Source organism: Cyprinus carpio, chromosome A18 (genome assembly GCF_018340385.1).
Source record: "Cyprinus carpio isolate SPL01 chromosome A18, ASM1834038v1, whole genome shotgun sequence".
NCBI classification, from domain to species: Eukaryota; Metazoa; Chordata; class Actinopteri; order Cypriniformes; family Cyprinidae; genus Cyprinus; species Cyprinus carpio.
In genome coordinates, this window is record NC_056589.1 from 20,011,031 (window position 1) to 20,039,020 (window position 27,990).

At 38.2% G+C, this 27,990-nt stretch overlaps 1 protein-coding gene across 2 annotated transcripts; it reads left to right on the top strand.

Moving 5' to 3' along the window:
- The first annotated feature begins 16 nt into the window (after positions 1–16).
- On the top strand, positions 17–27,971 carry LOC109109981 (C-myc promoter-binding protein-like). Of its 2 annotated transcripts, XM_042775325.1 has the most exons (31): positions 17–248; positions 5,104–5,448; positions 5,977–6,223; positions 6,637–6,706; positions 7,063–7,232; positions 7,861–8,099; positions 8,190–8,256; positions 8,400–8,458; positions 8,808–8,952; positions 9,087–9,262; positions 9,739–9,839; positions 10,782–11,003; positions 11,592–11,737; positions 12,176–12,202; positions 14,513–14,646; positions 15,448–15,580; positions 15,692–15,898; positions 16,024–16,152; positions 17,363–17,507; positions 19,299–19,421; positions 21,171–21,290; positions 22,070–22,962; positions 23,054–23,279; positions 24,728–24,804; positions 24,891–25,066; positions 25,149–25,242; positions 25,560–25,778; positions 25,929–26,046; positions 26,930–27,083; positions 27,191–27,255; positions 27,798–27,971. In XM_042775325.1, exons 2-31 carry the CDS (start codon positions 5,138–5,140, stop codon positions 27,932–27,934), a joined length of 5,130 nt encoding a protein of 1,709 aa, XP_042631259.1. In that variant the 5' UTR covers positions 17–248; positions 5,104–5,137; the 3' UTR covers positions 27,935–27,971. The 2 variants fall into 2 exon arrangements, with proteins under 2 accessions (XP_042631259.1, XP_042631260.1); XM_042775326.1 differs by lacking the exon at positions 12,176–12,202.
- The last annotated feature ends 19 nt before the right edge of the window (positions 27,972–27,990 follow it).

Sequence of the window (27,990 nt, forward strand, 5' to 3'; positions counted from 1 at the left end):
TTGCTGGCAGTCACGTGCCCCTGTGGCAGGTTTTGATAACCTCGAGTCTCGAGCTAAGCGCATCTCTGAAAGCGTATACAGAAGATGAGGCACAGCCCTCCCGGAGGGAATGTTTATACGCGATAGAGGAATAATTTATTTGTCTGATGAAAATGGATGGAAATACATAAGGCCCTTCTTCAGTCCTGTGATTAATGATCAGAATAGCGGAGCGTGTTTCAATGAGTGTGTCCTAATCGACTGAAACAGTGAGTGTGCTATGATCATATCTATTTATTGGTTACGGGCATTAATTTGCCTTCTGTTAGAAACAGAAAACGTTAAAATATGAGATAAACGATACATTTGAAGCATTTTAAATCAACATATTTTATAAATGTATAAGGCTGACCGGTGATAGAGTGACTGCTGTCATCACGCGTCGGTAATTCTGCACTTGTTTTGATTCTGATCGTGTATTTACACACTATGTGATGCTAGTCATCACTTACACCATTAAGCTTGTTAGAAACATGTTTCTATATGAATCTATAGAATTTATAGAATTCAGGATTTTGTGCTTCGGATGTTAAATACCATGGCTCTTATTATTTATGAGTTATTGTAAGACTGACCCAGCCCAACTGTCTGGATGCAGTATCATCTTGGTATTTATTTCACCATATTTTTTAATGTTTGTTTTTTAGGATAGGTTAGCATGCAATGTTCTATCTTTACTGCCAACTAAAAAAGATCTATAATGGAACTGTCAGTACTGGTGTGATGTGGTCTGCAGGGCAATAACACAAAGGGAATGTGTGCTATCAGTATATGGATTAGTGGTTGACTTATGTTTTTTATTATTATTATTTTAATGATTGATTAAATATTAGTACATTTAGTACCTCCCAATCCTAAATATGTGGGTTAAATCCTTGGGTAGCTATTCAACAGAGTGTCATGCTCAAATACAGATCATCAGAGTTGCAAAGTCAGAGATGAATTAATTTTGTCTGATGTGATAATTTGATGCTTTAGTTGTTTGGGGAAAAAATGGTTGAATAAAGAATGAAAAGATATTTCAAAGAGGTTAAGGAAGATTTCTCAAAGCATCCATCATGTATTGTGGTAATTTGTCTTTGATCCTGGATTTAGAGTTGGTTGTGATATGTATATGAATTCAGAAAAAAATGCGGGGGATTCATGAGCATGTCTTGAAATTGAAATGTGATATTAGCCAGTGTATGCTTTATAAATTAATTAAAATTAAAATTGAATATGATTTTTAAGTATGATGCATCTCACAAGTTTTTCAGCATCGCTCAACTGTAATGAAATATTTTGCAATATAGGTTTAACAGTCTGTGCTTACCCAGTTTCAGCAATGCATGCTATCCTTTAAAATGCATCATGATATTACAGTAAATGTTACATTTAAAGGAAAAGTCTGCTGAAATCTTTTTACTAATAATTCTCTTGGTTTTTTTATCTTCTCATCCACTTTGGAAAACCTGCATGGACAGAAATTGTTTTGAAACTCAAGATGTTTGCCAGAATTTGTCGCCTGACAAATACATTACTTTATAAGTGTCCTTAAATGTTATAGTAGATGGAGTTTGAGTTGGAACTTAAAAGAGAAAAGAATTCCTGCCTGTCCGATACCTCGGTAAAGTCTCCTGACAAAACATATCCACATTTTCCTGCCTCCTCCTATCCAAAGTATGCAGATGTCTGCTTGTTTCCCGGCATGGTGCAAAGGAATCAAATGTCCGCCCTGTGTCTTAAGCAGGACCAGATGCTCGGCCAAATGTGCAGCATTAGTTCCCCCTTCTTGTGTTTTCTTCCAGGCCTCCCTGCTGTCCCAGAGCTGTGCAGTATCAGGAGCCTGTTGGTCCATGGAGCCCTTACTCAGGGACACAGCCCATCTCCAGCACAGCTGGATAAGATCATGCTCATTTTTATGAGCAGGCTGTTAAATTGGCTTATCCTGTGGCTCCTACACGCCACAGGTTGGTGAAAGAAGGGCAAGGCTTATCATGTCCGCAGCCCTTAGCATGCTTCCTACAGCAGTACTAAGATGAAATTATACTGTAAAAACAAAATCTTTTAGTTTTTGCAGGTGTTTTTCCTGTATTTTTAATTTTGCACTTCAAATGTCCATAAAAATTACTGGATAATGTCCTGGAAGAAAATTATCAGTACATTTTCTGTTGTTTTCCGTGTTTTTGTTGTCATTCCATTTTTTAAACAGTTTATTCTTAAAATATTCAATTTTTATATTATTAATTTTATTATTTATTCACAACACATGCTCTTTTGGAGTTTATGAAGTCCTTTATGCAGCTTTAATTATAATTATTTGGATAAAACAAAAACCAAACAATATTTAAAAAAAAAAAATAGACACAACTGTTGTTAATCATTTGATAAATAATACATTTAGAATTTTTAAATTATTTAAGTGTCTTTTTATTTTGCAGTTTATTTCTGGAATTTCTGTAATAAATGACTTTTTTTTTTTCTTTTTTTTTTAATGGACCAGCACTTTGAGTGCTAATCCTAGATCACGTCATGGATACACTCACAGCCTGCTGCAACTCTTAGATTTATGTCCATTATGAGGTTGTTTTCCTATTCTGTGGTGTCATTCTGTTGTGTTGTGCTTTCTGCACTGTGTGTACTGGAACTGTCCAGTCATTTAAACTGGAAAAGGGAACCATCGATTTCTTACTCCAGTTCTTTTGAATTACAAGTATGAAGTCGGTCAGAGATCAGGGAAGTAAAGGAGTTCCTTTTTTCTCTCTCAGAAGTCTGATGGGATGGCTTGGACATTAAGTGTAATTTTATTACATGTATTGTGTTCTCCATTCCAGGATTTCCGTTGTGTAGGACCCATGTTGGTTTGTCAAAAAAAAGAACCATTTCCAACGCACTTCCGGGTGTTTTTGAGTCTCTCTTTGACGTAACTATGGTGTTTCTCAATTAGAGAGCGACTTCCTATGAGTTGTCTGAAAAGTGTTGTGTCAGTGCAAAAGTCTCTATAATTGCATCACATAACAATGAAATCTGCCTTAGGGCTTTCCAGTGTGCCGTGTGCCTTAATATAATATAATAACGATACATTTCTCTGCAAGTTTATCCATATTTGCCTAGAATTTCACTCTAATCTGTTGGGTTATGCTGTTTCTTTTCCTTCCCTATTGAACTGTTGATGTGTGATTGTGAGGTCCTCATTACTGCATCATTATCTCTACCAAAAGAGTAAGCTTTCTGCTCATCTGTGATTCATTTTTGTTAGTTTTATGTAAGTATTTTCTTTCCTCCTTACAATTTTAAGGCGAATGATAAATATTTGCTGGCTTTTCTGCATGGTTGCCATGGTGAGGATTATAATTTCTCTCTGCTGATGATAGAGAGGGCACAGCCAGCCTCTGCAGATAGCGTGGTTGTTGGACCAAGAGATTACGTCTATATATAATCCTAAATCTCTCATGTAACGTGACACATCTGATACATTTTCTCCTCACTGTTTCTGGTGGACTTTCTGTTGTATCTGTCTTGAACAATGTGGGTGTGATTGGATCTTGAGATGTTTGATTGTTTTTGCAAGCAGATTGATGGATTTATGTTTGCTTTGTGTGATGTTGTGAATCGTCTATAGTAGGATTTAGAAACAAAGACTGGAAAAAAGTGTGCATCAGTGTCTTTGTCAGTGTTGGACAAGGGACAGAGAGAGTGGTCTAGAGACCCCTCCTTCAAAGCCCAAAGGTTTATAAGGATGAGAAGGATTAGAGTTTTAAGGACTGTATTTATTCTCAGCATCTAACCAGGATCATGAAATCTACCAGTGACTTGTCACCATTTCCAGAATATTTGGTAGAAACAGCAACTTCCCGTTTTACACCATTCAGCATCACCGGTTCCTCATAAGACAAACTTCTTTACTTCAACACTTCGTCACAGCGAAAGAACTAGTCAATAGGTCAGTTTCAGTTCCTAAGCTCTTAAGCCATGTCCTGTGACTCTGTTGGCCATCACTGTAAACCACAAAGAAGCCATTAGCTATAAATCTGCAAGCCACCAAAGACCTTTCAGATGGTGTCTGCTATAATGATGAAGGTACTAGGTGTGTAACAGTAGTTTTTTTTTTTAATATGCAAGGATGCAAGGAACAATAAATGTTCTTTTGAAATGTCTAGTCATCAAGGAATTCTGAAAAATATTTTTTATGGTTAACTGATTTATTAACTTTTTTCAGTATGATAAGTTTTATGCTTCTTGAGTACCAAATCAGCATATTAGAATGATTTCTGTAGGATCATGTGACATTTTAGACTGGAGTAATGGCTCATGGAAATTCAGATTTTAAACACAGATTATTCAAATATTATACAGCTATATTATACAGAGAAACATTACACCCCTAGATGCTTATTAGCCTTTTTATCAGTGATTGGTGGGACTGTGTGACCCCTACAGAAAGATAACACTGGCACACAGTCTACCAGTGGGTGCCATGCTATTTTTGGTACCATGAAGCCATGTTAGCGTCAGTCACTCATAATGGCTCAGAGTGAGTACGTGTGCCAACTTGTGTTGTAATAGCCCCAGGCCTCTTCTGAAAGAAAAGGGAATCTCTAATTAAGATATCAGTGGTTGTGGTGTTGGCTTATGGCGACAAACCTTACATAAATGCAGGCAGAAGGAATTCCCTTAGTTGTCTGACCTTTTTTAAGTACGCTTTTTTTCTTCCTTCCTGTGCACTTATTCTGCAGGTACAAACTCTATGACTCATGATTCAAAAGCATAATAGGGCATATTCCTTTATCCCCAGCAGGAACGGGTAATTGCTTTCGTCTGTCCAGTTTATATTTCTCACAAAGATTGTCATATGTGGTTGTGCTCTGCATCTGTGGATGTGTAATGGTCATATCCTTTTCTAAGCACATAAGGGAGAAAATGTAACCAGAGTCAAAATGGTATTTGTGTATTATAACTCACACTGCATGTGCATGTGTGATGTTCAAATCTGAGCACCTGGCATTATTAAGCAACAGTGTTTACATGCAGTTTTACATTTCTTCAAGTGCTCACACTATTCATATCTCTCTTTTTTTTGCCCAGCATATACAGTCACGTTCTGTGGGAATGATCGAAGATGGAAGACAAAAGCCTTCGTGTAGCAGACTATTTTGTGGTGGCAGGACTCACCAACTCATCTAAGCCCCTCGAGGAAGATGTCCACCCTGAGGATGGTGGTCATCGGAGCTCAGCCCAGCTCAAGGCACCCATCACTGATGTGGCGGTGGTGATTCGCTCCCTAGGAGAGGAAGTACCTCGAGGGTATACCTGCATTGAATGCACCCCCTCTGGACTTCCTGCTGAACTAAATGGAGGAAGCCTCATGGGGCCGCAGATCTTCCTCTGCTATAGGAGAGGAAGAGACAAACCGCCGCTCATAGACCTTGGGTAAGACAATTTTTATGTCATCTCCTGAAGCAAAGGCTGTTCTAAACAGTTGCTAAAAGTTTTGTTCTGTTCCTTGTGACAAACTCAGGGACAAAAAGATTGTAGACAAAGATATAAATATACCCAGTTCTTTTCAATATTAGAAAGTATCAAGACAAAAGCTAAATCTAAAACCTGTAGAAAAAAAAGTTAAATCTGAACTCTTAAAACAGAATATTTCATTTGATATAATTTGCTTATTAGAACATCATGTAGTCTTAGCAACATATCAAAACTCCATTCTATGGTGAGCCATGTGTCTGATGCTTCTTGCTAAAAGGCTGTTTATGGAGCTGTTTTCCAAATTACTAATTTTGCTTTCCAAATCACTAATTTATGAGGTACCATTTAGGATGCTGTCTTTTAAGCTAGCTACTAATGTAGGTAGTAGACATTGAGGCAGCTCAGTTTGTTTGGAACCTTTTGTGCTTTTACTTTTGTTTTGGAGAACATTTACTATCCTCATTTCCTTTGTTTCATGATTCTTAGTGTCCTCTTTGAGTGGAAGGAGAAACTGAAGCCAGACTGTCAAATTATACAGACCACACCCTCTGGTCGCCCTGCTAATATCAGTAGCTCCTCCTCCCAAAGGATCTACATCACATATCGGCGTGCCTCTGAGAATCACTCTCACACCACGCTGGCCGTCACAGACATCTGTGTCATTGTTCCCGGCAAGGGTGAGACACCACCACATGCTTTCTGCAAGGTGGACAAGAATCTCAACAGCAGTATGGTGAGCACAACAGTCCTGTTCTGTTGAAAAGGCCAGTTTAGATGGTGGAAAACTGGTTGACCCTAAAGTTTTTCTAATGATGCTGGTTGTCAATGAAGTCTTGCTAATCAAGAAACCTTGTTGAAACTCAGCAGCATTCAACTGCATTAAAATCTAGAGATTTAGATTTAAATATGGGTTCCATATATCAGTCAATATTAGAGTTTTTTGTGATATCAGCCAATATTGGTGAGATTTTCAATAATTATCAGCGTTTGCAAAATTTGAATATTGGTACATCCCTGTTCAAAAGTGTTTAAGGGGGTAGTTTTCCATAAATTACGGAATTATGAGCAAAAACATCAGAATCATCTTTTTACATATCTGTTTAAAATTTGAAATCAACTTAATTTCTGTTTTACCTGCATTTACAGTGGGGGTCCTCTGTGTACTTGTGCTACAAAAAATCTTTGGCCAAAACCAACACGCTTGCATTCAAAGCAGGTATTGTATCTCAGCCTTGAATTTTTTTTTTTTAGTTTTTTTTTTTTTGTGTTTTGCAATGAACAGCAGGAGGGAAAGGATGCGTAAGCAAGAGGCACATCAGAGCAGTAGGATACGACTGCAGATTAATGAAACCTGATACTCCCATATAGCAAGAACAACATGATGTCATTGTTAAGCTTAGTGCTCACAGCACCAAAAAGATCTAGGCTTAGCTGCTGCCTGCGATTAGCTTGTCATATGGAAGACTGGGTCAAGTAATTAATTACAGGGCAAGCAATGCAGTGATCAGTAATAGTTGTTGTCTTTGATGGATATCTACTGCCTAATTGAGGGTTTGTATGGGGTGTGTGCAGGTCTTTTGTCCAGATACCCAGAGGAAGATTATGATTCCTTTCCTTTGCCTGAATCCGTGCCCCTGTTTTGCCTGCCGATGGGAGCATCCATTGAGTGCTGGCCTTCTCATACCAAATATTCTCTACCTGTCTTTTCAACATTCGTTCTCACAGGCGCCTCTGGAGAGAAGGTACAGACATTTTGATTTTCTGCAGGTTTTCTTTTCATTGCAGCACCATCATTCTTTGAGAAAATCAGACACTCAAGAAGGTGAATTGTCTTGTCTGGTTTAGCAATGTGCAAAGAATTTAAAGCAGCTAGAAACTGCTGCAGGCGGAATATCAAAACTGCCCGTAAATAATGGGCATCAGAAAGAAATGAAAATAAGATGAACGTGTAATTGGCCTGTTTAATAATGCATTGCTAAAGTGCTGTTTGGGTCAGCTCAATTATGTCAAACACATCAGTACACTCAGCTCACTCTCCTCACAGCCGAACAGGTCTCAAGGCTGTTTGTGCTGCAGTGTTGTATAATTTATTCATTTAGGTGAGCGGCTTCAAAGAAACATGGCTAAGCTGAGATATTTCTGATCTAAAAGACTGCAAAAATAAATCTTCCGTATCACTTTCTCACAGGGTAGATTTGAGAAAAGCAGTTTTGAAATAGATCTCGATGGTGATTGCTTTCTAGTATTCTAAAATAGTTGCCATTGTGCACTTTAGAAATTTAATAACATCATGCAGGTTTTTTTTGTTCTCTGAAATGTAAACCTACCCAAATCCTAGAAAGTGTTCATGAGTCTGTCTCGTGCTCTCAGGTTTATGGTGCCGCCATCCAGTTCTATGAGCCCTACCCAGAAGAACATTTGACTGACAAGCAGCGATCTCAGCTGGGCCTGCAGGCTAACGTGCTCAGGCCTGATGGATCAATGACTGTCCACACCAACAAAAGCATCTGCCTTCTCTCTCACTGGCCCTTTTTTGATGCTTTCCGTAACTTCTTGACCTTCCTCTACAGATACTCCATCTCAGGTCCACACACTCTGCCCATCGAGAAGTGAGTTCTGAGGACAATTTTGGAGGTTGCTAGGCTAGAGCATTTTGCGGCCACTAGAAAGTAATGTTTTTTTTTTTATTTATGTCCTAGGCATATTTCCCATTTCATGCACAAGGTTCCTTTTCCTTCCTCACAAAGGCCACGCATCCTGGTGCAGGTGAGTTTTGTGCACATGGTGTCTTTGTTCGAACACTGTCCTTCTTGAATGTGTCAAAACAAATAACATAGTGTGGTCAAATAGCTGCCAACTCTGGCCCTCATCTCACTGTGACCGCATGTTTGTGTGCTTGTTTTTCACAGCTGTCTCCACATGATAGTCTGATGCTGAGCCAGCCTGTTTCCTCTCCACTCCCTCTGAGGTAAGTCAGACACAAGATACTCTGACCATGTCAGATGAATGCTGATCAAAGCATGAAGTGTGCAAGTGATACTTCAGCAGGACCTAGTTACATATCTTTATAGCATGTTTAAAGTGGGCTGAGACTCCTCATGCAGTATTTTGCAATTGACTGAATATAGGTCATTTGCTCATCTCATTGCAGATGATCATTCATGTCTAAATTTATGATTTGTTTTAGATTAGTGTGTGTGTGTGTGGGTGGGGGGGGGGTTATGTTTTGCTTTGTGTTTTCTTTGGATTGTTTTTTTTTTTTTTTTTGGTTTTTGGTGAGTATGTGTTGTTTACACACCTGTTTTCTCTGCCCACAGTGGCGGAAGGCTCTCTACACTGCTGTTGAACCTCGGCCCAAAAAATGCAGTGACTCTGCTGGTGTTGGCTGTGACTGAACACAAGATCCTAGTGCACTCCTTACGTCCAGCCGTTCTTACCAGCGTTACCGAGGCCCTGGTGTCGGTGAGTGGAAGACTATTAATTTTCACTCACGCCTTTCCCATTCCTATTTTAAGAGTCTTACAATATCAGTCCCTTTTGCTTGTTCTCCCACTTTTGGTTTTGTCTTTTCTCAACTTGTTTTACATGTCCCACAGATGATTTTTCCCTTCCACTGGCCGTGCCCGTACATTCCTCTCTGCCCGCTGGCCCTGGCAGATGTGCTCAGTGCTCCATGCCCTTTCATTGTAGGGGTGGACTCGCGGTACTTTGACCTCTATGAGCCACCGACGGACATAAGCTGTGTGGACCTGGACACCAACACTATAACTCAGTGAGTAACCTTTTTACCTCTGCATAGTTCTGAGTTCCCATGAGAGCCACTTCTGACCTTTTTGACCTACGGTGTTGAGATAAAGTCATCTTTTACTGCATAAATTCACAAAATAATTTCCCATTGTAGGTTTTGATTGGTGTCTTTTGTGATCTGCATAGCGTTTTTGTACTTAAGAAATTCTAAGCAGTAGCAAAGTGAATTTCCGATTAATTACAATCTTTATTTTCACACAGATGGTTAAAAGATCAGGATGCGGATATATGAGCAGTGAGGAATGTTATAGTAAAGACAGGACCCTCAGTATTGAACACGTGCTACTGTGTTGTTTATCTGCTAGTATGCACCTTAAAGATTACAGACATTGTAAAAGCTACATTGAAACTTTAAAGCAGCCCTCAGTACTGTTGTTCACAGGCATGGACTCCCTTTGCTGTTTACTCTCTCAAATGATAAACATGTGTGACCTATTTCAGCAAAGAAGAGCGCAGATCCCTGACCTGGAAGATCCTGCCAAGAAAAGCCTGTAAACATCTGATCAACACCCTTAGCAATCTCCACCAGCAACAGGATGAGGGTTAGTGAGGGCGGGTCACTGTGGGGTCAACAAAGAAATGATTTCACTTATTTTCTGTCCTTTTCAAGGTAATATTAGTTCACTTCACTGCACTAGAATTGCCACTCTAAGTGGCCTTATACTGTCCTTTTTGGGCTCTGACAGTATCATTTTTATTACCTAACAATGTTTTATGATTGCTTGACCGAGTAAGAGCAAAACCAGTCATCCTTGAGATGTGATGAGATTTAGAGATGGGGCAATTGGCTGGTTAGAGACAGAGTAAGGCACAAAGTCTTTTTTTTTGAGTAATGTGATACTGTCTGATACATGAGAGCTGATTGATGCTTCAGTCTTTGAACCAGACTTCGAACCCAAATATTCAATGTGTTTTTGGTTCTCGAAAATGTCCTGTACGGAATGTACCAACTCATAGAACTGGGCTTACAGTGAGATTATTTATAGGTAAACTGTAACAAAAATGCTGCATCTTTCTGTGCTAAGTGACTGTGTTCCCATATGTTTTATGGAGAACATTATGTGTCCGTTGATGTGGATGTTTAATAACAGACAGAGCCTATGCTCTTTTTGCTGACCTTTCTGAAGTGATGGGAACTTACAGTATGTAATGTGCCCATATCTCAAATTGAGCCTACTATATCCTCATTATTGAGATATGCTACATATATAACCTAGACATTATCAGTACAATTCTCCTTGTGTATGAAAGTTGCCTTGTATACTCTACCGTTCAAAAGATTGGTGTAAGATTTTGATGTATTTGCTCACTACGGCTGAATTTATTTAATCAAAAGTATAGTAAAAACAATAATCATGTTAAATATTACTACAATTTACATGTATTCTTTCTGTTTTAATATATTTGAAGGTGTAATTAAATAAAAATACCAAACTTTTGAATGATAGTTAAAAAATAGTAGTTTAAGCATCAGTTTTCCACAGGTTATCAGATGAGCCGTGAGGAAGGACAGATGGAGGCCTTTATGAGCGAGTGGGAACCTGGCAGTGGTGGGAAGAGTCTGGAAACCTTGGAGCTGGAGATCCAGGAGGCTTTTCTGCGCTTCATGGCGGCCATCTTGAGGGGCTACCGTTCATACCTGTTGCCCATCACACAGGCACCATCTGAGAAAGCAACTGACGCCAGTTCACTCTTCGATCTGCAAGGTGAGCAGCCAAGATGGACATAATGCTTGAATAAGCTTTCTCCTATTGTTGTTTGCGAACAATGTAATAGAGTTGCTTCATCAGCATCAAAACGGAAATCTGACCCGACCACATGCAGAGTCCAATGTGGTGCATTAGTGGAATGCTGAAGCTCAGCAGCTGCTCAGAATGCTCAAACCTGGCCCTGTGCCTGTGGAGTCTTAAATCATGCTTGAAATTATTGTGGCGATTTTGATAAAGCCCCATTGGAAATTAGACATGTCTGACAGGTCCAACAAACTGCAATGATTAATAGAATGTCTGTGAACACATCTGCAGCCTCTTATGTAATCACTAAGTAAAAGTCTATTGCATCTTTCACACAGTGTACACTCAACGGCTTTCTCAATGACGACAGTCTAGCGCCTAACACGTAATTCATGATGCACCCTCCTAAATTTGACTGATTAAATGTTTAATCACAATTGACAACTGTGACGGTGAATTACAGTAGTCAAATAATGAATGTGATCACCTTTTCATATTGTAATGGCACCTCTCTGACTCTTCACTTGATGTCCTTGACTTTGAAATTGGCTTTTTTTGCAGGCTTTTTGAAGAGTCGTGATCGATCCCATCAAAAGTTTTATTCCCTCATGACCAAGACACAGATGTTCATTCGTTTCATCGAAGAGTGCTCTTTTGTCAGTGATAAGGATGCAAGCCTTGCTTTCTTTGATGACTGCGTTGACAAGGTATGAAACCTTGGACTATATACATCTTTAGTTCTCGCTAAGAAATACATCTCATTCCTTTATCCAGAATACAGCCACCTCTACTTAGATTCAACATAAACTGCTTCTACAGTGCTCGCAAAGAGTTACCATTTTACAACAGTACTCCAGGCTTTTAGCAAAGAGCATGTGAAAATTACAAAGAGTTCAAGGAAGTGTACATAGCATGATTTCTGAGAACACTAAGGGGAAATGTTGTCGTTATTAGCTGTGCTGTTGTGATCCCTTGGGCTTACTTATGTCAGGTTATTAATTTTCTCTGAGCATTGTTCTCTCGTTTGTTCTTTTCGACTTTCTGGCTTTTCATCTAAGCAGGTTGTCCTGTTATTTTCGCTTTCCTCACTGCTTTCTTTTCTCTTTTCTCTTTAAACTGTTGTCTTTACTTGCTTTCTTGGAAAGTTATTCGGTACGGAGAAAGGAGGGAAGGTAAGTTGCTTAATTCAGTGTCTTTTAACTTCTGATGTATTGTAGAAGTGAAAACCTTAGAAGTGAAAGTTACCTTGGTTACAAAAATGGCCTTTAATGGTCCTCCGAAATATTTTATTTTACTGTACTGTAATCTAAAAACATAATTAGGACTGTTCAAGAAAAAAATAGCTCACCCTAGATTTTTGACCTCAGTTTACAGACATGACATGTTTTGTTTTGTGGTTTCACCATGGGGTGTGGTGATTCATAGCTGATATTATGAATCCTGGCTTCATAATTAAAAAACATTTCTGTTTAGATCAGAGTCTCTGCAGAACCACTGAGATGCTGCATGCATAATTAATTTTTATGTGCCTTACGTCACTTTGCATTTTCTTATATTCGCAACTGTTGTACCCTTTCTCTGTATGATCCAGACTGCACATGGCTCTGAAGCTGTATCTTCAGCAAACTGCTGCATGTTGTGTCCTTTTTAAAGTGCAGACAAATATATTCCCAGATGATTGTTTGGTGCCTTTGTAGTACATTTATATCTGTCTCAACAGGAGCACACAATTTATTCTTGTTTAGAGGAGCAGGAGTCATCTCTCACCTGTCCTCCCCACAAGGTTTTAGTGTGCTAGTAAGAACGAATATGCAGCTCTTTGTCTTACACTTTCAATTACGCTACCATCACTGAAAGTCACACTTATCCTGTTCTGGCCTGTCCTTCCCTTATGCGAGGACCTTGGAGGACAGTTCTTTAGCACTGTGGTGGTAATGAAAATGACAATTTGAGTTGATTTAAACTGACATAGGTTTGTGGGTTCTGTTCACAGAAGGAATCAGGGAGGTAAAGGACAAACCATGTACCGCTGTAGCCTGAAAGTATTTGGTTATAGTGTGACACCTCAATGATCCAATGAACCAATTTTAAAGTTCATCATATTTATCCATTAAAGTTTATCCATTTATGTATTTACTTGGTAAGCTGTGTAAAAAGCAGAATCCAGTCTACATTGTCCTGATGATGGTTTATTTTGCGATTAAAGAATGACTGACTGTGCATTATTTTTTTATTTATATACTGTATATAGACATATATATTTAAAAAATAAGAACTGAAAAAGTAACTATTGCAATCAGGGTGCTAATATTGCATTAACTTTGACCATTTGAGCATTTTTTTTAAAGGTTAGGCACCTGCTTTCACTGACAATTTGTTGAAAATAGACTTTAGACTTTTTTGTACCGTATTCATGGAAAGTGCCTTTCAGCATCCTGGTGCATTACAAAGAGCTCTAATTGACACCACAGTCATCAATGCAGTTTTTCTCTGGTTAAAAAGAGCCACTGATTGATCTAAACCTTCTCAGGGAAACTCATTTTGCAAGTCCAGGGAGAGCTCGATTCTGCCCCATTGCTCTTGTTTTCTGTCTAATAATTTTGTAACAATATGATCCAAAACCCTTTTGCTAAGAATGCTTTACAGAGACTTAAACAGATATTCCCTTTATCATTAGATATAAAGTCATGCTTTATTCAATAGCTTTCCTTATTTCCAATATAGTACAGTGGCATGGGCTTTATATAATGCATTTATGGTCCATTTACAGGGCTTGTAGGCAGACTTTGTCTGAAGGCTAAATGTTCAGTGGCACCTCAAAGCCTTGCCTAACCTATAAATTGCACTGGAATGGTTTCGCACCCCTCTAGCAATACAGCATTAAGCGTTATGTTCAGGTCAGTGCACTTGTAGTGCATCTGTGGCAGATGGGAAGGATTAGATGACGACTAGGAGGATCAGAGCTTCTTGGTACAGATGTGAGATCAGTCAGACACAACAGCAGTGAGATTATCAGGATCATTTACACTAAAACCAGTGTTCCATCTGATTTGAGGTCAGATCATCTGCACTTTGAATGTCCTGGCTAACTGCAGCATGTCCAGACAGTGGAAAATCCCTTGGCATGGTTGTATGGCAGTGTGTGTGTCTGGTTCAAGATTCAGTTCCCAATTCTGACCAAAATATAGCTTGGATTGACATGTCATGAGTCCGTTTAATAATATAGTATTAAGTTAGCAAGTTATAAGACAAAAACTTTTTTTAAGCCTCCCAGTTGCCATAAATATTCTCTCTTGTTCCTCTTCCTGCTTTTTATTTTAATCTTTTTATTCAGAGACCTCAATGACCAGTGTTGGCAAACATATATCCTCTTAACTTCAACATAATCTTTTTCTCAGTCATGGGTCATTGCTCCTTCTATGTGTTTTTGTGGAAAAGGAAGACAGTCTGTATCTGATAAAGTGCATGTGTTTTTACTCTAGGTGGACAGCGAAAAGCCAGAAGACACAAGGCTTATTGAACTTGACAAATCCCACCGCAGCGAGCACACGGTCTACATCACACCTCCGGAGCTGCCAGCGCTTCCAGAAGGAGAAGAGGCACCTATGGTTTATAGGTACAACAGATGCTTCTCCCATGCACAATACTACACTGTCCACATAAACAGTACACCACACCACAGATTGTATTGCATTGTAGCGATAGCGTAATCCCCTTTCAAACCTCTCCCAGGGTGCAGCGTGTAGAATAAACCCCTCTAAGGATCCTGTGCATGCAGAAACTCTCACTAAAGCAATAATGCCCACTCCTCAGAGAAAATGTGATTGTATTAAGTGGATCTGTTATTTCAGGATTTGGCATTATTTTGTTACAATTGGAAACGAGGTATCTTGACACAAGGTAGTCCCATATCCCATACAGTATATCAAATCTTAGGATTTTTTAAAGTATTTTTAGCCTAAGTCTGTCCTTATGCTGTTCATAGTTTAAAAAATGTCAAATACTTTTAAAAATAATTTATAATTTAAGTTTAAATAACATATTTCCTATTATTCTTGTTATACATTTTAGTGAATTTATTTTATATTATATAAACATATTTTACTGAATTGTAATATTTCTACTCTGTTTTTTTTTTTTTTTATATAAGTATAGTTTTCATGGCATAAAAAAAACAAGCAAAAACAAACAACTTAGATATTATATCCTATATATTATATTTAAAATCTGAAATCCTATCTTTATTTTTATCTTCTCTAAAACTACAGAAACTACATCGTATTGCCTGCAGTTAGTGTTCCAGGCTGCAGCATTGTGCTTTTTTGATAAATAAACTTTGACGTGACTAGACAATAACAATCAAGTACAAGATTAACATGTAAGGAAGAACAGTGTTTATGCTGTTGATGTCTTGCAGCTACAGTGGGTTCCCAGTACTGAACACCCAACTCTGTGAGCTTCAGGATGGTCCCAGAATCCCCAAAGCAACATCAGCCGTGAGACACATCAGTCCCATCAGCCCAGCTGCCATTTTCAGGCGCTCCCAACAGGTTGGTATTTCAAACAGTAATCTCATCCAAATCACACCCCATGATGCCGCTTGTCAAACCTCTCTCCCTCCTCTCTAATGCCCCATCCTCTCTCTGATCCTCCCTCTGTAGGAGATCAAATCAGCCCAGAGGATGTCTAAGACATACTCCTCAATCCCACAGATGTGGTCCAAGTGTCTGCTCAGGCATTGTCACGGCCTGTGGTTCATCTGCCTGCCTGCGTATGTCAGCGCCTGCCACTCTAAAGTGCGGGCACTGCATACTGCTTACGACGTGCTGCGAAACATGCAGGACAAAAAGTTGCAGCCTCCTGATGAGGTAGAGTCGCCTAACAGTGTCCATTGATTGGTTTTGCCAGTACAGTTTGTGCTGCACCAAGACAGTGGAAATTTCCACCGGTGTTGTGGTTTTTTAAATAATGATTCATTTCTGCTCTAATGGAGGTGTGTTACCGGGTCCTGATGCAGCTGTGTGGGCAGTATGGACAGCCTGTTCTTGCCGTCCGGGTTCTTTTTGAAATGAAGAAAGCCGGGGTGCAGCCAAATGCCATTACCTATGGGTACTACAACAGGGTGAGAACAGTTTACTTTTGTGCTACATGGAGACACATTGCAATCTAAATAATTCTAAATAAATATACTTATATTATCTGTACTAAGACATACTTTTGGATTTGTGATAGACCACATGATACAAGATTTCGGAATTTCATTGCTATTTCTTGATGAAATACATGCAGTGACCCTTAAAAAGTTTTTCTAACTGTATGAATTTCATTGCATTAAAAAATAAATATCAAATAAATATGTTTATCCTCATAAGTGAACCGGTTTTGATGTACTCTGGGTGGAAATTGCTTTACTTTTTGGTGTTTTGCTCATGGTTTTCGAGGATTAAAAAATGTCATGCAAACTGTGTTGCATCATCTGATTTGATTAGCTTTTACAAAGTGAAAAATTAATTTGCACTGAAATACCATAGCAATTGAGTGGACAAATAATAAAAAAAAACATCAACGATAAAAGATACAGTATAAGATGTTTTCTCCTAGTTTTAGAAGTAAAGCATATTTATTTTGTAATCAAACTTGTGCACAATTATATGATTAGTTGCAATTATGCTTTTAGCATTTTTCCTACTAGCTACAACTAGAACAGACAGAATCAGGACAGATCTGCAAACCATTTATGAGTCCCAACCCAACCACTGATCTGGCATAATTGGTTTGCAAATGCCACCTGGTTTGACATTTTGTTATCTAATGAAATGGCATCATTACATGTTAAGTGATTAAGTGTGCAGGTAAATTTTGGAGCCACTTTAGATTTCATAAAAAGTGACCAATGACAGATTATAGTAATTTCTTTTTGTAAAATCACTTCTTCAAAAGAAACAGAGAGAAAACAGATTTATCCTGTGTAGGTGTGCTATGTTGATGCTCAAGAGCTTTGAGCTGGCAGTGGATTTGGCATGTGAATTTGTTTCTCATGCCTGTTATCATTACACAAAAGCTTAGACTAGCAATCATCTCCCTGGGTACCAGTTTTTGTGTGTGCTTTGCAAGATGTCCCAAAATACCAAGAGGACACACTCACAGAGAAATAAGTCTGGACAGCTGAGTGTTGTTCCAATTCTATCAGAGTAATTAAGGCTAGTCCTTCAGAGAGAACACAATCTACTTAAGATAATGAGAGGCGTTGCACTGTAGAATTATTTAGTTAATCTGTATGTGAGTTTGAGTATGTGTGTGTGTGTTTCACTGTGGTGTTCTTCTCTCCCCAGGCTGTTCTGGAGAGCACATGGCCTTCCTCCACCAGAGGGGGATACTTCCTGTGGGGAAAGCTGAGAAATGTGCTTCGGGGTGTGGTGCTGTTCAAACAAGTATGGAGGAGGCAGACCACCCACCCGAAAGACACCCATCTTTCTGGTAAAACCCCCAACTCCATTTCACACATTCCACAAAAGTGGACACACTCTTTCAATTTCCTATAAAAACAAAGTCAGAAAAATTACAAGATTATACTGCCTTCTAATACTGGCAAAATGTAAAAAAGATCAACAGTCTCTTAATGCACTGTAAAAGCTCCAAAATCAACACAAAATGATGGATAAAAAATGGAAAATATCTAAATGTCTAAATATAAAAATTGAGATAGAATTTACACAAATTACCCATTTAAGTCGACTATGACTATTCTAACACAATATATGTAATAAAATATATTATAAAATATGAGTATTTTACCCAATATATGTTAGCTTAGCAACACACTAATGGTAAACTCTATTGAGTCTTTTGGTGCTTCATATGCTTGGAATTACTGCCTTTGAAAATCACTTCCAGTTTGGCCACTTTTGAGATACCGTTTTAGTTAGGAAGCTGCCTGTGTAGACAACCCTGTTGAAAAAAACTTTACATGCTGGTTAGGTGTGTTTTGAAGCATGGTAGCTGGTTTAAGCTGGTTTAATCTGGTCCTGAGCTGGTCCTAAGCAACTAGCTCCTGCTCAGGACCAACTAAGGACCAGTTCAAACCAGCTACCATGCTTCAAAACATACAACAGGGACGCCAGCTCACTAGATTTTGGAACAGAATTCATTATTGGGCAACGGCCATAGATTTTGTCCAGTTCATTAATAGCTACATTCATTGCTTCTGCAAAGTAATAATCATTCTGATTTTAATTTCTTTTCAAAACAGTTATATCATCAGAGTTGTTTCAGAATAAAGATATCCCCTTTGAGAAGCTAGCCTAGTCTACAGGGTAGCATGGACTCAATATCATTTCCCACTGTCAGAAAAACTTTCCTTCATTTCACAGAAAGACAGTGTTACTTGAGTTTTGTGCCTGAGGAGTTTCCATCTCTCAGCAGTCTTCCCCCTCTGTATTCGGGCTAGATCCAGCCTGCCTGCTGAACCAAAAAGACTTTAATGGGTCCAATTAAGATAGGAGTCGATAGCCACCTCCTCTGCCACTACAGTTCACATTCTGTGCTTGATTTGATCTCCTTTATCACACAGCCCCCTTTAAACAGCATATTAGAGAAGGGCTTTCATAATTAAAACAAGCTGCATTAACCATCCACCCCCCAAAAAATGCAGCTTTGTCATGCAGATTGAATGTATCTCACACTAAAGGGCTGATTGCATGAATTTACTTTTCAATTCGTTCAGTCTAAGTTATTAAATGAATATACAGTACCATTCAAAAGTATGGAGTTGCTGTGATTTTTTTTTTCTTTCTTTTGAAAAAAATTAATACTTTTTTTGGGTGAGGTTGATTTTGTTTTTTTTTATTTTTAGATTAATTTATTATTTAATTTATTGTGTAGTATAATTAGTCATACCGTGAAACTTGTTGTCATATTGTCCACCCCTTCCGTCTAAGCATGTACCATAAATGAAGATTATTTTGCTTATTTTTTTATTTTTTAAGGCATGAACCTAAAAACTTAATTTTGTTGTGACGTGTTTGAGAGATATTCTCAATTTGAAAGCCCTCAACAAGCTTCTCACCATGTGGGTGGCTTTATTTTTCATTTTGGATTAGAAAAAGACTCACATGTTCTTTGATTGCTCCTTTTTGTCTTCATTTGCCACTTTGAAATATGATGCAATCTTTGGCCAGAAAGCTTTTCACGTTGCAGACTGTTGTGTTTTGAAATATGATACTTGTTAGTTCTCCCACTAACTGTCTTTCATACTGTTCTTCTGAGCAGATGCCAGTGATCTCGACAATGTGAGCCATGGCAGTCTGGACAGCTCTAACGATTCAGCGGAGCGAGTTTCCATTGATACAGACTTCACTAAAATGGATTCCAGTGATGACAGATCCAGCACAGGTACCCGGTCTGCTTTCATTCTGTCTGTGTTCTCGTTCCATCATCAGTTCTCCGCTGCTCTCTGCACAACAGGACATGCTTCTCTCCCTTTCAAACTCGTCAGAAGTCTCTGGGAGAGTCATTATTTTTCACTGTGGGAGTGAAAAGACATCTTTCCCTCATTTCTTTTTTCTTGCTTTTAGTCTTTTCTCTTAGTATAACACATTTGGTGCAGTGAAGAAAAGTATTACGCCCATTCACATGCCCCCTCAGATGATCCAAATGAATTTTGAATGCAACTTCCAAAACAAAAATATTAAGTTTAATGCAAAAAAAAAAAAAAAAAAAAAAAAAAAAAACGAAAAAAAAGAAGGTTTAATACAGTGAATGGTTTCATTACGCAATACACTACTGTTTAAAGTTTGGGGTTTGTACTTTTATTTTTTATTTGTATATTTGACTCTCTTGGTCACCAAGGCTGCATTTATTTGATCAAAAATACAGTTAAAACAGTCATTTCTATTTCGGCGTGTTTAAAAATTTTGTTTAGTCATTAAATATCATTTTGTTTAGTTATTATATGTTGATTTGGTAATATTGAATCATTTTATTTTGTTGTTTTTGTTGTCAAGAAACATTTCCTATTGTTTTTTTTTTTTTTCTGTGGAAACCATTATAAAAAAAATTCTGAACACTTTGCAGAATGGAAAGTTCAAAAGAACAGCATTTATTTTAAAAACAAATATTTGGTAACATTATAAATGTCTTTACTGTCATTTTTGATCAAATTAATGCATCTTTGCAGAATAAAAGTACTATTTTTTTTTTTTTATCTTACTGACCCCAAACATTTAAACAGGCTTTTGCAGGATCTTTAAACTGAGATGGGTCTAGCAATCATCTCCATACCCTCATGCCAATTATAAGAGTGATCAAAGGATACATATTTTTTCTTGTTGTATTTGTGCATAGAATGAAAGTCAATGTGGTTCAAAACAGCATTAAATCCCATTAATGTTCATTACATGACCAAAAAATAAAATAAAAAAAAAATACTGTACACCTTTATATTCCGCAGAAGAAGGAAAGTAATGAAATGAAAATAAATGAGCGGGACTGCAGTAGGTGCCTGACACCCATGTCTGAGAATATGTTAAAAGACAGAGAAGAAAGCCCCTCTATATTTTCGAACAGCTTTTTGAAGAATTCTAAAGCTATAGGCGGTGATGCCCATGGAGGAGATCTGAGAGATGTACGCTTTGACAGAAGAGACTTGCAGATACTGAGCACTCGTAGCAGGAGTCTGACTGAGGAGGCGAGAAAGGAAAGAAGGAATGACTAATGGTGTTATTTTAGCTCACCTCTGGAGGCAGTACTATGATGTGAGCTTTATGCCCCATCAGCTTTCTCGGTGTGGCTCAGAAGCAGTGTCTGTCAGTGTGTTTCTGCCCTACTATGGTATATGAGAGAGTAAATCAGTGCTCCTTTTTGATGTTATGTTATCATGAGTTATGATGTGCTTTGCTAAAATAACTTTGTTTGAAGCCGTTCTCCTAAGAGTCTCTCTATCCAGCTGCATCAAATCACACGAAATCCCTAAAGTTATGCTGAAATTATGCAATACATATTTGTGAGGCTTGAAAAAGACCTTATTAGCGCTGCAAAACATCTTTCTAATATAACTATTTTATAAGGATATTTTTTTTTTGTGCACACTGTTATGTTTTGCACAGTTTTTTAGGGGTGTTTCTATGTATTGTTTGATTCCAGGTGGTCAGTCTGATCAGGGCTATGATTCTCTGTCTAAAGAGGAGGTGAGGTTAGGAGGAGGTGAAGAGCAGAACTCCTCTCCAGACATGAAGGAGAAGAAGGACAGAAACTCTTGCCCATGTGAGTAACACAGAATGATTTTGTCCCTAAACATAAACAGGATATGTTCACTATGGCGTACTACTATATTGCTCATTCTACAGAATTTGAATAAAATCCTAAACGTTTTTTTTTTTTTTTTTTAATAATGGTGGTCGCATGCAGAATAGTGATAGTAACATTGTAAATAAATGCTTGTTCTTTTGAACTCTCTATTCATCAGATATTCCTGAAAAAAAACTATATTATGGTTTCCACAAAACTATTAAACAGCACAATAGCGCTTTTTTTCAACACTGGTAATACATAGAAATTATTCTTGAGCCCCAAATCAACATATAAGAATGGTTTTTGAAAAATCATGTGAAACTGAAGATGGCAAATAAATGCAAATTTGGTAAGCATACGGAGATTTATTTCAAAAAAAACTTTGAACAGTATGCTATTACATTTCTTACATTTCAAGTTATATAAATTAACATCAACATATAAATTAACAAACATGAATTAGCAATGGACAGTTGTATACTTATAAATTAAACATGTTGTTCATGGTCATTTCATGATACTATTAACTAATGTTTTGAATAAAATCATATTATTAAGTGTTGTCCTATATAGCATTTAGTGCACAGTGAGCTGTAAGCAACACACTAGTATTTGATTACAAATATAAGTTGCACTGAACTCCTCTGTGCTTCCACCTAGTGGTAAAGTGAGGCACTGCAGGTTATTAAACAGTTTTTTGATATGCTTTATTTTAAGTGTCTCCTTGATTTTCATCTCATTTCAATGTTCAGTATCCCAGACTGTACTCTCAGAGAAAGAGGATTCATCTCTTGTGGTTGGAATCCATCCATCTGCAGCCAATGGGGAAACCAGTGATGTCTTCTCTGAAGCCCTTCCAAAGACAAAAAGGCCAAACTCCCTGGATATTTTCGGAGAAAAGCCCATAAGGCCAAGCACACTGGATCTAACCCCGAATAAGACAGTAGGAGAACTCAGCAATCAATCTGATACAACATTGATAGAAACGGAAGCAGTGGGGGGCGTTGTGAGCCCACCTAAAGTTGCCGTGCAGAGGACTACTAGCTACACGGTTGCCATGGAGAAGAGAGTTGCCATGGAGAGGGAGCATATTGGCGTGGAGAGGAGCGTGAGCTGCAGCAGTGCTCTTGGGCGAGTGGTTAAGAGGACAGGTATCGAAGCAGGTTTTGATCCCCTGTCCCTCATGGCAGCTGAGACTCAAGCCCACAGTGAGGGCGATAATGCAGACACCCCAACCGCCCGCCGAGACCTGGCTGAAGAGATTCATCACTACATGAACAACCTGAGCAGCCCGTTAAGCCAGCGGTCTCTCAGTATGGACCTTAAGGGGCGTCAGACCCCATCCCCTCACAGCTCTCCCCGCATGTCTCCCAGCACCTCCCAACTCCAACCTCAGCCACGAACAAGACTCTTCTCATCGCCCTCCCTCCCTCAGGGCCGCGTGCGCAGGGTCAGGGAGCAGCGGCCCACCTCCCTGGCCTCACCTTCCTCACCTACTCCCTCCTCTTCTTCTTTCTCCATGGACTCCTTGCTCACCCCGACCCTGGATGTGTTCAAGAGCAGCTTTTTCTCTGCTGGGAAGGGCGTCGCTGAGAAAGCCAGCCGACTGTATTCGCGACTTTCCTCTCAGACGTCCATTGCACAGGTCTGTATTACATTTCAGAGCTTCTTGCTTTCTGGTAATGAAGGCCTTATCTTTGCTGACTCTCTTCACCTTTGTTTCTCATCCTCACCAGGACTTAAACTCTGACCGGGTCAGTGTGTCCTCTCTAGGGTCAGGTGACCCTGATTGCTCCTCTCTGGTTGAGAGTGATTCCTGTGTAGCCGCGGACGGGCTCTCTTCCCCACAACGGGACGCCTCTCAGCCTGTCACACGTCCCAAAAAGAGCCCTTACAGGAGCAACCACTGCCTAGAAAGCCCATCTGCACCACCTCGACTTTATCAGCAGTCCTCTCTAACTGGTACGTCTGCAGGATTCACTGTTCACTACACTCCTGAAATAACACTATATGCCAGACACTCATGCTAATTTTTAATGCTTTGCATCGTCTTACATGTTCATACAGATGTATCCAGACACTGTGCTTTGCATTAATTAATCGGAATTAGTTTACCGCTGATAAAATGATTCCCTATTACCTCACAGAAAATTAAAGGGGTGTCTTGAGACAGAGTGAAAATAAAATAAATAAAAGCATAAAATAAAATACACAAATATAAACATTTTTGAAGTACAATAATAAAATGATTTATTGCAGTATATTACTGATTTATTTTGCTTCCTAAAGACTAGTTTGAAATTATGACATTTTGTTATATTAACAGTTCTAGTTTTTGATCATAATATATTGTTTATCCATGTTAAGTGTTATGAAAAAATATGTTTTATGTGTTTGTGTTGTATTTTTCTAGGGAGTAATCTTGATGACCTTTGCATTAAAATAATAATTTACAAATTTTACTGCAATTTAAAACAGAAAAATTGACTATTTAATTTTGTTATTTCATTTAAACTTGTTTTTACAATTTCATGCTTGATATTTATCTCACAAACTTGTCTGTGTGAAATACATGGGCTCTGTAATCAGCAAAAAACAAAAGTTAACAGAGTGACCCACATTTTTTTTAGTTCTTGGTTTTCTAGACAATGAATTGAGGACATGAGGTTGAAGTGAGCACACTTAGTAAAGTGGCAAAAATTACATACCACATCTTTAATTTTGATAATTTTAAATGCAACATTTTAAATGGCTCCCTCTGTTCGGGCAAAACTTTCTGCTGAATAACAGGCTAAAATTAGACAGTGTGCTAGAAAATTACCCATCAAGCTCTCCCATGAGTAATGCTCATTATTTTCTGGTCCTTTGTTAAGATTGCAATGTTGTACAATTACAGAACCAAAGAAAGTGAAGGAGCTATGTTTAAATGCATGTAAAGGAGTGAAAATTCTAATTGTGAAGAATTCAATTGTAAAGATGAACTTATTTGTTGATTTTCCGAGCCATTATGCATGATGCTTTGGGTGGGTGATTAAGCATGTTTTTGCATATGGAGTGCTGTGTGTCGTTCATGAGGCTGGTCATTGTTTCTGCTCCAGCAGCTGCAGAAGTAGGCCAGTAGACAGGGCTGTGAGTGTGTCTGGCTCTGCAGTAATGGGGTCTGAGAGGGGCTCTTTAATCAGGCTGATGGGGGTTGTGTTGGAGTGCTCCCCAATCACTCACATCCGCATACACACTCTTCTCCCAGACTTCTGAAGAGCCTCTCTCCTCATTCAGTGCCATCAGAATCAGCATTCATAATCCCTGCAGGCAATCACCTTGAAAAGTGACTTGTTTTTGGAGAAGATTGCTCTCTGATGAAAAACAGCATCTTTTCAAAGCTCCTTTTGTTTCGTCTTTTGTCCTGTCAGTAATGAAAGCTCTGCAGACCCCAGACGCGTGTTCTGATTCCAGCCTTTCTCAATCCATGCAGAACTACGCTGTTGAAGTGAGTTTTTCTTACTTTGAATGACACATATGTTGAAGTATTCCTGTAGCAGGAGTTATTGTGGCTAACTTTGTTTGACTTTCTAGATACGTATGTCCAGTTGTTCGCGCTGTAACACCTGTGAGAGTTTGGTGTATGATGAAGAGATCATGGCTGGTTGGACAGCTGACGATTCTAACCTCAATAGCACGTGCCCCTTTTGTGGCTCTCCGTTTCTGCCTCTGCTCAACGTGGACATCAGAAACCTGGGTGACCAGGAAAGGTAGTTTGGTCTGCAATCACACAATAGACATTTCTATTGAGATATTCACCATTTCAAACAGTTTTCATGTGTATTTTATCAGATCTCCCTCTCAAGATGCACATACTTGCCAGACAGACACCACAGATGAACTACCACAAGTTTATGATTCCACTGACAATGGCAAAAAAGACCATGTAAGAATATGTTTCTCCATCTACAATTTATTACATTCAGTGTTTCAGAATCATATTTTGAATGCATCAGATCTTTATTATGGTATTTATAATGATATGTAATGTAATGTACTATATTTTCTGGAATATAAATACATTCTAAAGCGACTTATATAATGCAGTCAATGTCAAGCATGCAATACATGTGCAAAGCACACACTTTTGATTTAATGCCGAATTGTGACCCGGTGCAACATTATTTGGTATTATGTAATATCTGATATGTCTGTGGCTTAAACGTTTGTTCAGTTGATTATACTAGTGTTTCTGTGCTGCAGGAGCCAGTTACCGTGCCCTACCTGAGTCCTCTGGTACTTTGGAAGGAACTGGAAAGCTTGCTGGAGAACGAGGGGGACCTGGCCATCTCTTCTGCAGCCATTGTGGATCACCACCCTATTGTGTTCTGGAATCTGGTGTGGTTCTTCCGTAGGCTGGACCTGCCCAGCAGCCTGCCGGGACTCTATCTGAGCTCCAAACACTACTGCAGAGATTCTCAGGTGGGTCTCAAGAATTCTCACATGATGTACCTCTTCCCGGTTGTGTTTGAATTTAAGAAGAATTGTAAATGCACAGAAGCTGTTGGTGATACCGCTGTATTTCTCATTAACAGCTTGCAGAAATATTATTGATTTTTTTTTTTCCTGCAGGCTCTGCAAAGTTGTGCATCAGAGGACAGTAAAAATGTCTTGGTCCAGATCCTGTGGGACAATCCCAGACTGCATCAGGACCACATCAAGCCTTGCTACTTGCTCTGGAAATCATATTGTAAGAATAAGATACAAATATATATATAAACTCATGTACACACTGAAAAGTGAGCTTTATGACTGTTAATGTGCATGAAAGTGGTTCTGGCACAAATATTTGCAACATATTATCCTGTTTGTGCTACGGACCATAAGGCTTAAGCAGAAGTGTGCATTATTTTTCTATAGCAATCAGACTTGCCATTTTTGCCTGGTGGATGAGAAAATGTGTGAGAAAAATCTTTTAGCCCTACACTGGAGAAGGAATCAGAGATATATTTAGGTGCCAGAATATCAGAGAGTGGGCTCTTTTTACTTAGCTGTGTTATTTTGGTATTATTTATATTATTATTTATGTTCTATTATAGCAGATCTATATTTCAAATTCTAGTATTTTATTATATGTAATTTTTATAAATTTCTTTAATATTTATTGTTATTTCAGGTATCAATTTTTGTAACCGTAGTACTTCAACTTTAAACATATTTATTTCAATTAGTTGACAGGGAAACAGCTAATTGTTTTTTTAATTTAAGCTTTTTATTAGGGCTGTCAAACGATTAATCGTGATTAATCGCATCCAAAATAAAAGTTTGTGTTGACATAATATATGTGTGTATGTTTATTATGTATATATAAATAAACACACATGCATGTATATATTTAAGAAAAAATGTATATTTATATATTTATATTTATATATCATATAAATTATATATACATATATATATCAATATCTGTGTGTATTTATGTATACATAATAAATATACAGAGTACACACACATATATTATGTAAACACAAACTTTTATTTTGGATGTGATTAATTGTTTTAACAGCCCTACTTTTTATCTAATATTTAGCCAGTCATCTACTTCATATTGGGGTCGTGTTTTTTAACAGGTGCAAATCCTGCAGTATCTGAGGAGGAGGAGCAGGCTGTGAGCTTAGAGCTGCTGCAGAGTGTGGTGAAGAGCATCCAGAGGAACGATGTCTACCAGCCCATGAGTCAGATACTGCAGCTCCTGGGCACCAGACTGGGCTTCGTCAGACAACGGTAGGAGAACAGTGTGAAGTGTTTCAATGAAACACACAAACTGTTTTAATAAACATTTTGACAAGCTAATCTTAATTACTTATTTTTCTTTATTTTGTCACATGCAGGAGCTTATATAGAGATATCCTCTTCCTGTCTTTGGTGGCTTTGGGCAAGAATAGCATAAATATCGGTGAGCTGACTCTTTTGATAATGTGTTATACTACTGATTCAAAGTTTGGGATAAGTACGTTTTTTTTTAATACTTTATACTTTTTTATATTCTTATTCAACAAGGACACATTGCATCGTTGCAAAAGATTTTTATTTAAAATAAATGCTGTTCTTTTGAACATTCTATTCGCCATAGAATCCTGAAAAAAAATGTATCACTGTTTCCACAAAAATATTAAGCAGCATAACTATTTTCAACATCAATAATAATGAGAAATGTTTCTTGATCAGCATATTAGAATGATTTCTAAAGGATCATGTGACACTGAAGACTAAAATTTTGAATTAACATCACAGGAATAAATTACATTTTAAAATATATTAATATAGAAAACAGTTATTTTAAATTGTACAAATATTTCACAATATTAGCATTTTTATGCAAACTTGGTGAGCATAAGAGACATACTGTCCCTAAACTTATGAACTGTAATGTACGTCTATGAAACCACTGAATGTGAGCACTAGCGTCATTACTAACATCTTCGTTTATTCTCACAGATGCATTCGACCGTGAATACAAAATGGCATATGACCGTCTGACGCCAAGCCAGGTCAAGATGACCCACAATTGTGACCGGCCACCCAGCGCTGGAGTCATGGAATGCAGGAGAACCTTTGGGATGCCCAGTCTCTAAATCGCCTCCTCTCATTCCTCCCTTTTTTTGCACTTGCATCCATGATATGTGAAAAA

Excerpts from the sequence above, each read along its gene's own strand:
- LOC109109981 (XM_042775325.1), top strand. The coding sequence starts at position 5,138 with ATGGAAGACAAAAGCCTTCGTGTAGCAGACTATTTTGTGGTGGCAGGA. Across the intron at positions 8,257-8,399 it reads GGCCACGCATCCTGGTGCAG|CTGTCTCCACATGATAGTCT; the intron begins GTGAGTTTTGTG and ends TGTTTTTCACAG. Across the intron at positions 12,203-14,512 it reads GTACGGAGAAAGGAGGGAAG|GTGGACAGCGAAAAGCCAGA; the intron begins GTAAGTTGCTTA and ends TTTTTACTCTAG.